We start from the raw sequence: 10,731 nt of genomic DNA on the forward strand, positions 1-10,731 counted from the left end.
AGATGACACAACATCTAATATGGTCAGATAATTGCACAAGGCAATTCAAGAATGCTAGAATGTTTTATTGGTTGAGTAGGATTCATAAGAAAACTAATATCGAACACATGTGAATTTTTTTTGAGGCTGGACATGGGAAAGGAGAACATGATGGTGTTGGTGCATGTGCTAAGAGAGCCCTTTGCAGAGAGCAACTCAAATTCGAGGAAAAGGCTAAATTTAAAAATGCAAGTGCAATTGTGGGTTGGTGTAGTACAACTTTATCCACAGGATCAAGTCAAAACCTTACAATTAGACGTTTCTTTTGGCTAGTTAAAGAGGAGAATATCCTTTGAAGAAATGATTGTGATACAATCAATGGGTCAGCTAGATGGCATTTATTTAAGAGTTCTAATTCTAACACTTGGACTATATGGACTAGAGAGCTTGAATGTTTTTGTCAATTTTGTGTTGCAAGTGAATGGGAAGAATGCAAGAATACGGAATGGGTCAAAGAGTGGCAACACAAATCCTTAACACCTAGTGAGACACAATATCAAGGTGTTAGAAGAAATAAAGACCCAGATCATGCATTTGCATCAGAAGATTATGATTGTGTTTCAAACCTCATACAACCTGGTAATTTAATTCAATTTCTTGTTTATAACTTTAAATTATGTATTGTCATATAATTTATGATTGTATTTGAATTATAAATTCTAACAAGTTTTATTTCTACATGTACTTAAATTTGTTTTCTAGGACATGTGTATGTTGTTGTTGCACCTGAGGATAATGATGAGCAGGTTGAGTATTGGCTAGCTAAATGTGTAGAACCTAAGAAAAAGTTCATATTTGATCAAGTAGATGATGATGGTTTTCAGTATCCAGTTGGGTCTGTTGTGGTAGTTTGCACATGGCTATGCAAATACTTAACAAGAAGGAATGGCTTACCAGCTTATGAAGACTACCAATCAGAAAAGAATATTATACACTATTCTCATTTGGTGGTGGCAACAAACATCAAAGGTAGACCTACTAATAAGGTATTGTGGAAACTTTCAGTAGAAGAGCATGAGGCAATCATAGACGCATTGCAGAAGAGAGAGGATGCAGATGGTACATTAGGTTGAATCAAATTTATATGCATGTAAGTTTGTGTTAATTGTGTGAACTCTTTTATATTTAATTATGATAAAAAAAAAAATTGTCCCTTTAACATTGTATTTGTCTACATTGGATACAATTTTGGTTTCATAAACAACATTGTATTAGTTATCTTCTTCTTAATGTTATTTTGTGCACATTGTAATTGTGTTACAATCATTCTAATTTTTTATTGTGTTACATTGTATTTGTCTAGTTTAGATACAATTTTGGTTTGATAATAATTTAATGTTATTTTGTGCTCATTGTAATTTTGTTACAATCATTCTAATTTTTTATGATATATTTATTTTATCGTAATCTCTTCATAGATTAATTATAAGTTCTTGATTTTATTATTATTTTAAGAATAGGATGTTATTGTAAAATGGGATAATTATTTTATTGAATTATAAATTGTTGCACTATAAGATGATCAATCACAATGTTAAAATATAAAGTCATAAATAGATCATATATAATCACTAGAGGGCACCAAATCACATAACAACATCACCTGTATAATCACTAGAGGGCGCCAAATCACATAACAAGACCTGATATCATAATAGCAAGGAAATGACATAATAAAAAGTCCTATATATAATCACATAACAATTCCTGATGACATAATAACAAGTCCTAAAAAAATAATAACAAGGAAATGACATTAAAACAAGTCCAAATAACATAATAACAAGTCCTAGGATAACATAACAAGTGTCATCATAAAAAGTCCATAATAAAATAACATGACATGATCTAAAATATATAATCTAAGAACTCTTGTGCATCTCATCTGCAGTCCTCTTCACTCCACATGAAGGTGGCTGAGATGAATCATCTTGTTGCACGTGGTCTTGAGATGCACCATCATGTGTGTGTGCAGTATCAGTGTCTCCACCCTCCTATACATTATTAAAATATTTAACATGAGAAGAAGTTACTTGCATAATTCACTTATAAAGTAATTAAGTACTGAAAAATTAAAATAAATTACCATACGACCGTGCTCTGTGGTACGTAGAGGTTCACTATCACGAACAAGAAAAGTGGTTGTAGTCAAGTCCTATAAAAGCCAGGTACACAGTATAAACAAATTAGAAATTATTTTTCTAATCATCACCGTAAATGACAATGTTGACGGTTGCATCTGGCTCAATCCCATAGCCATTCCAATACTGGTAGTGGTATCAACTTGAACAACATATATAAAACATGAATCAAACTTGTATATATACATAAATTATAAAGTATATATATAGACTACAAGTTTATTGCAGAAAAGCATACATATGGTGTGTCATGTGCAGCCAAAGTAACTGATGGGTGAAGGCGTACATGTGATGCACCATCAAACAATCCAGAAGCCTACAATTGCAAAAAATAACGAACATGAATAAGAGTTGTACATAAATTAGTAAGCATATAAACACTTCAAATTAATGGATGAAAAACATACTAGTGGTATATGAGGTTGAGCCTCAGCGGTCGACGGGTCATGTGAAGAACTACCCACCTCGGTGCTACACAAAGCACCCTACGAAATTGAAAAAACATATCATGTACACATCATTACATTAAAAAATTTATTGTTTATTTTAAATGTACATATCAATACAATGTATCTAGATGAAAGTGTATATCGTAAATGGGGCACCGACATCTCTAGGTATCAAGGTAACATGATGTCGGTCCCTCAATGACATGGTATGATCCATCCTCTGTTCAGAAAAATTGACTCATGTTATGGTTCATATGTGTATATATAAGGAATTTAATATTGCACTATAAATTATATAAATAAATTTGTACCTCTGTAGGCTGATCATCGTCTGCCCACAGGAGATCAACATATGAAGAGATGACATCAGCATGTGCAGCCTCCTCGACATCATCATAACCACCATGGGCAGCATCAGCATCATCAAAATCACCATCTCCTCCAGGGGCAGCCTCACTCTATGGACCCGTACATACATTCTCGCAGCTCGTGCAAACATGTGCTAAGCTGGGGGCAACCCTCACCTCGTGCAACTATTGTACCAAATTGCCCGACAAGGCACTCAATGAACCAAGAGAAGAATCTACTGCTCGATGATGGGCAGGTGCTGGAACAACCAGTGCAGGAAGATGAACCAAGGGATCATCACACACATGATTTCTAACTCTGTCGCTCAATTTGGCCCCCGACCTATCCTGGGGCATGCCTCTCCGGACCCCCTGAAATGATCTAATGTCAAAGTAATTGGGTTTTTTACCCAATTCAAATTCGGCCCATAATGTTTTCAAAAAATACATCGAAACCTCATTATTGGAGTGTGGCAGATAGTCAAAGACCATCCACCACCGCTCCCAAAAGTGTCTAGCTATGCCAGGGTGCCTACACCATCGAATAAAGATTTGTGGCTTCTTTGGATCTATCTCTTCACCCATCTTAGGGTTCACAAACTATTGTTTCAAATCCATTTTTGTTATTTTTAATTCATTGACTTGTTTGTATGATAGGCTATCAGTGTAAAAAGAACGCAATCCCTCCCTCCAACTACGATAGCTATCCAACTCGCTATCTAAAGCTTGTACAGATTGAACAATCCCTTGCATACTATCTGCAAGGCATAACAGCTGTGGAGGAGGATGAGGCTCGCATCTAATGGTGTGGATATCTCTAATCAAAGAATCAATATTCCTCCTAATGGTCTGCCTCAACTGATTAGGTGGAGGTGGAGGTGGAGGTGGTGCTAGACCTAATAGCTCATCTATCTCAAACTCATCCATTATGTGAAAATAATCTGCATATATACAAACATGAAAATTTACAATTACTATTTAATTTACATTTCACCTTCCAAAAAAACATAATTAAATACAATTTACCAACTTAAATATAAAAAAAGGAAACTCACATAGATCTATATTATTAATAGGTGGGTCTATTTTAATAATAAGCATCATATAAGAAATAGTATCCACTTAAATCAAAGTATAAGAAATATTCTACAAAATAAAACATCATAATGCCCATGCAACTCAAACGATACATTTTTACCTATTTTTCTTAATATATATCATTTTTTAATAATCATTATATAAATCATTTTTAATATGGAACATGAAGTTGATTTAACATAAGGAACATGAATTTGATAAATTATTTTGATTTAAGATAGATCAATATTATATAAAGAAAATGAATTTGATTTAACATCTAAAGATGCATTAGTATAAGTTCCATCAAAATCATAAAAATAATCATGAGAGAGAGAGAGAGAATAGATAATGAATAAAATGACTCCACTGATTTAGATAATGAATAATCATCTCCTCTAGACTCCACTGAGGGCTCATTCTAGATTAAGATTTTTTTTTAGTTGGCATTTTGGGCCATCATGGTGTATTTGTATGTTTGTTATAGAGAGATGGATGATTACAATACCTATGATAGTTGTACTTTGGGACCCATAATAGTTGACCATCTTGTCATGAGAGGCTTCTAATCATAGTTTAATGGTAGCGTTGTGTAGTTACATAGTTGGTGTTATCTTCTTGGTTGGATATCATGGTTTTTCTCTACCCTTTGGAAGATCTTAGTGTTATCAATAACTTATTTGATTGGAGAGGACTATGGGTGAATTGGAAAGCCTATGATTTTTGGTTCATATAGTGATCTCTAGTTCATCTTTTCAAAGAAGGTAACTTCCATGGAATTACAATTTAGTACCCTTGCAATATTTAACCATTATCTTCAATTAGGCTACCACTTTATGTTTTCAACTTAATAGGAATCGATTCAACTACTCTCTTTTAGTTTTAACTAAATCCATTATAGTCATATGTTATATCTATGAACTTGTCAATACATGTACTGCTTTGTTGTTTTCTTTGCTAGAATCATGGGATGATTTAGTGATCGCAACTAGTAGTACTACACTAAGTTGAAGGTTGAATAAATAGTAGGTTCTCTACTCTTGGATGAGTTGAAACAAAAAAAACTAATTTTTTTAAAGGATGCATTGGTTATTAGAGGAAGATAAAAGGATAAAGCAAAGAGAAAAAATAAGAAAAAGGACAAAGCTCCAAATCTAAAGCAAGATCTAAGTCTCTCAATAAATCCTATGTTAAGCTTTATAATTATGTGAAGAAAATCCACATAAAAATGAATGCAAGAAAAATATTACAAGAATGAATTAAATGTTGATTTAGATTCAATAAATTATTATGATGACAATAGTGATATAATTGTTATATATTTGGAATGCATATATGTGAGGGTACATGGATGATTAAATATAGAGATTATTTCCACATGACATTCTATTTCTCATTGAGGCATAATTTTACATTTAGTGTAATATTCTTTAAGTTCAAAAACATCTTTAGATGCACATTGCAACATTGGTAGAAGGTGGACTTTAGGAGTAGTTGAAATTTAGTATAATAATGCCATTTTAGAAACAATTGGGATACTTCACCAATAATGTCACTTTGATGACAAGTTGAAACTTTGACAACTTTTTATGACACTTTAACAACACTTAATGTTACTTCAATAAGAGCTAACATTTAGTGGAAATCTATCACTTTGGTAGCCATTGGACTTTATGGACATACTACCTATGTTGGAATTTAACATCTAGCATCTCAATGACTCACCCTTACATCTAAGAGTTCCATAAGGTTTTAAATAAATATACTATGGTGTAGCATGAACACATGGGCCACATTAGTGAAAAAGAACTTAGATATTTGAAAAATAAAAATCTTGTTGAGGGATCAACTAATTATTTTTTATTTTCACTTTTGTGATAATTGTATATATGAAAAAAATAGCTTCTAGTTTTATTTGAGATATACTTAGAGATATGTCTACACCTATAAATATGAAAAAAATATAAACTAACTAGAAACAACATTTTGCTACACCTAGAATTATGAAAACACATGAATTATTTGAGCAATATTTGTTTGCACTTAAAGATTTGGAGGACATGAGTCATGTGCTTTGTGATAGTGTGATTGGGAGCCTCATGTATGCTATGGCCTACACTAGACAATAAATTACCAAACAATGGGGGTTTTGAGTTGGTTTATGGCTAATCTTTAAAAGAATCACAAGGTTGCATTCAAGAGATTTTTTAGATATCTTTATGGTACTTTGGATTTCTCTATTTGTTATCAAGGATCTTTAGAAAAAATGTTTTCAACAACCATGTTTTCAAAGCACATTGTTTGGAAAGAAGAAAGTTTAGTAGTAGGATTGTTCCACATGTTATTAAAAATATAGGGACTTGTAAACTCAAATTGGATATGGGATGTTGACATTAGGAAGTCTAACATTGACTATGTATTTAGTCTATGTGGTGGTGCAATTAGTTGGATGAGTAGGTGACAGGTTGTGGTTTCTCTTTCCACTATTAAGTCAAAGTATATGACATGTTATCATGTTTGTAAATATATAGTATATATTTAGAGATTGGGCTAAGTTAGGAAGTAGTGAGGATTAATAGTGATAGAGTATTATCAAATTTAAGAACCCTATTTTTCACACACAAAAAAACACACATTCATATTCATTATCATTTTAAAGTTCAATTTATAAACATAAATTAAACATCAAAACATAAATTAAACATCTAACTTTTACAAAAGAATCCTATAATTAAATACAACATTTGGAAATATAAATTTAAACATTCAAACTTTTTCAAACTTTTGCGCGCGATTAAAATAGAGAGAGAGAGAGAGAGAGAGAGAGAGAGAGAGAGAGAGAGAGAGAGAGAGAGAGAGAGAGAGAGAGAGAGAGAGAGAGAGAGAGAGAGAGAGAGAGAGAGAGAGAGAGAGAGAGAGTAGGTAATTTGAGATATAATGAGTTAGAGAGAGTAGATAATGAGAGATAGAGAGTAGGTAATGAAAGAGAGAGAGAGGGTAACGTGTGAGAGAAAGAGAGAGGGGGGTAATGTGTGTGTGTGAGAGAGAGAGAGAGAGAGGGAGAGAGAGGGGGGGTAATGTGTGTGTGTGTGAGAGAGAGAAGGGGTAATGAGAGATTGAGAGAGAGAGAGAGTGTGTGTAATGACAGAGAGGGTAATGTGTATGTGAGAGAGAGAGAGAAGGGGGGTTTATTGTTGATTTTCATCTAGGGTTTATTGTTTGTTAATTTTCAAGGTTTGTTGTTCGTTTATTTTCTAGGGTTTATTGTTCGTTTTTTTTTCTATCTAGGGTTTATTGTTTGTTTTTCTGTCCAAGGTTTATTGTCTGTTTTTTGTCTAATGTTTATTGTTCGTTTGTGTTTTTGTTTTTGTTTTTTTACTACGATTTTAAGTTTTTACTATTTTTTACTTTTCATGTTTTTTGCAATATTTAAAAACTCAAAACTATTTTAAACATGAAATAAAATAAAATAAAAAACGTTTTTCAAACTTTAAAACACTACAATTAAAAAATAACAATAAATTAACATTTTTTAATGAAAAATAATAAAAATAAATAAAAAAGAATATAAAAAACAAAACTATGTACTTGGAAGGAGGTAAAAAATGGTCTGGGGGAATGAGTTGGGATGATAAAAATGGGTACCCGTGCTCCTCTGAAACGTTTACCCGTTTTTGAAATAGTGAAAATGATGGAAAATGGTTTTAAAAAAATATACATTAAAAAAACGGGCGCTCGTTTAGCTTCAGGCACCTGAACCAAAAAAAGCACATGTTTCTAAAAAAACGTGTCCCCATTTTTTAATGCCTCGGGCACCCGAAGCGAAATAGGTGCCCCATTTGTAAAAATCGAGCACCCATTTCTAGTAGGCTCTTTTCCCAACCCGCAGACTTTGTGCATTTACCCATGCTCCTGTGACTTTTGAAAAATCAAATGAACTTAAATAGGTATAGTTTGCCCTAGGTATCTTTTCTCTCGTAAAAGAAAGCTTTTTTTTTTTTTTATTTAATTTAGCATCTAATGTAATTTTGTTGGAATTGTTCATTAATACTTAGAAAAAGGTTATCTAAATATGTTTATATTATATATGATGTCATCTTGTCTTTCTCCCGAACAATTTAATAAAAATTATAGTTTAATTTTTATTCAAATGATGAATATATGCAATTTGATACAAAGCAGGTTTAAGATATGTATGGAGTTGGAATTATTTTCTTTTAATTTTTTAAAATCAAACAATTAAATTTAATATGTCAAAAAAAAGTCAAATAATTTTTGAAATCAAATAATTAAATTCAAAATAATATAGATTATTCTTAACTTGTTAAATTCAATATGATTGTTAATTTTTTTTAATTTTAAAAATCAAACAATTAAATTTAAACACTGAAAAAAGAGAGTCAAATAAATGTATGTTAAAGTATTAATATTTATTTGAATTTTAGGAAAAAAAGTCATCTATTAAATTATCAAAATGTTATCTATGAAATTGTCTATATATTAGAATATAATTGATAAATATATATATAGTTAAAAAATTAAATATAAATAATTTAAAAATTATATATTAAAATTTTGATAATCTATATAAAAAAGTCAAAAGATATTTTTGCCTATATTTCATTTTAATATTATTTTAAAAAGAAAGACTTATTTTTTTATTTCTCATTTGATATTTGTTGTTTTTTCTTTAATATATATATGTATATTCTAGAATTACTAACTACTAGAAAAGAGGTTATACGATGACAATCCAATAGTTTAAAATTAAAATGTTGTCCCCCTAAACAACTTCCAACTCAGGGAAAAAGTAGTATTTAAGAAATGGACCATTTCAGTAATCCATATTATTAAAGAAAATATAAAATAAATTATAGTTTTAAACTAATTTTTTTAAATGAATGTTCATTCATTTTATGAAAGTTTTAGTTTGGGATTTATTTATATATAAAGTTGAGGTTTGTTTGAGATTAAATTTTTTTTAAATATTTGATTTTATATTATAAGATCTATTTTTCTTTAAAATTAATATATTTGGATTTGTTTTCACAAATTTTTATGTTCACATATAGGATCTTAGAAAGACAGATCTAAGTATATTAATTTTAATAACAATATATAATACTATTTGAATTTATCCTTTAACTTGTTGTATTGTAAATTTTATCATAAATATATTCTAAATATTATATCTCGTCTTGATAATTCTAACTTAATATTCTTATTAAAAAATTACATATAATTAAATTATAATATTATATATTCTTACTTAAAGTATGTTCATTTTTCATTAAAATGCAATTTCAAATAAAGATTGCTCTAGAAGTAAATAATGCTATAGTATTATAACTAAAAAAAGCATTTCTTCAATTTGAAAACAATTTGTTTCCATTAACCTTAGCTTGTATATTCCTATCTTTTCATTTGAATGATATTTTCTTTCAAACTTGTATTTGCAAATAGTAAGTCTTATTATTTTTCTTATTTTTTCATGTATTGCCTTTTTCTAAGTTTTGGTTTCCTTTGAAGAAAGGGCCTCCATGGTTGTAAGAACATTAGTACTGTAAATGGAGCTCTTGGCAAAAGCTATTGATATCATTTATAGTAGTGGCTCCAAACTACCAAATGTTGATCTTTTTTAGAAAGACAATTGTTTAATAGAGCTTCCTATTTTTTTACTTATAATTGTGTAAAAAAAAATTAATAATAAGTTGTAATTCAATTGTAATGAAGTCTCTCTCTCATAAATTAAATAATATGTATCATCTTTTAATTTTAGTTAGGCTTAGGGTTAAGCTTAGCTTAAGGTTAGTTTTAAGGGTTGGTTAAAATTAAGGTTTCCATTCTAAGATAAAGCTTAGGTTAAGGTTAGGGTTAGTATTAGGGGTCAATCAAGGTTAGGCTATTATAACGTGGGCTTTTGCCCATCAATAAAGTCTCACGCTCATGTCAGAAAAGTTGTTATACATTCGTCGACAAAAGTTTTTATACAGTTGCTATTGAGCCACTCGAACTGCTAGAACTGCTTGCACCATGACGACTTTATGCCTAACAAAACACAAAAATCCATATGCTTTGATGGATGTTCATAACCAGTGAGGATGCTGGGAAAGGCAGTTGAATCTAACTTTAAACATGCTTGAAATTTTTTAAAGGTTCTTCAACAAATTCTTTTTGTGCATATCAACTGCGTTTTGATAACACGCCAACCATTCTGGACAATCCCAACCCCTCAACTGCCTAAATAACACTACTTTTTCAGAAGAAAAAATGCCAAAGTAGCAATCCTCAAATCACCTGCAGATTTTCACTAAAACAATATCCAAAGAAGTCATCAAATTTGCTACTTTTACAAATGCCTTAAAGTAAGGTTATAGTTAGTCTTTAATGTCACTATAAAGTGAACTTGGAATATATTTTAAGTATTTTTAAACATTCTTCACATCCAACATTATAAAGATCCATAAGCATAGGTCATAACACATTTTAGAGGTTTGTAAATGTGGGTCATCCTTACTATATCATAATCTTCCCTCAAGTGTGCTTCAAACTTGGTAACAATCTTTCAAATGCTCATATGATCCTAAAGCTGAAAATACTTATATTCTACAAATTACTCTTTTTAAGTAGTGCACTTGGGCATATCTTAAGTAGTCACGAGGACATATCCTTTGTTAG

The 10,731-nt window shown here is 30.6% G+C and overlaps 1 protein-coding gene across 1 annotated transcript; it reads right to left on the minus strand.

The window, feature by feature from the left end:
- Window positions 1-1,780: 1,780 nt before the first annotated feature.
- Window positions 1,781-2,791, minus strand: LOC131029085 (uncharacterized). The gene is made up of 5 exons (XM_059220530.1): window positions 2,747-2,791; window positions 2,588-2,665; window positions 2,419-2,496; window positions 2,126-2,194; window positions 1,781-2,033 (listed from the first exon to the last, which is right to left on the minus strand). Exons 1-5 carry the CDS (start codon window positions 2,789-2,791, stop codon window positions 1,902-1,904), a joined length of 402 nt encoding a protein of 133 aa, XP_059076513.1. The 3' UTR covers window positions 1,781-1,901.
- Between the last annotated feature and the right edge of the window lie 7,940 nt (window positions 2,792-10,731).

This window comes from Cryptomeria japonica, chromosome 5 (genome assembly GCF_030272615.1).
Source record: "Cryptomeria japonica chromosome 5, Sugi_1.0, whole genome shotgun sequence".
In the NCBI taxonomy this organism is placed as follows: Eukaryota; Viridiplantae; Streptophyta; class Pinopsida; order Cupressales; family Cupressaceae; genus Cryptomeria; species Cryptomeria japonica.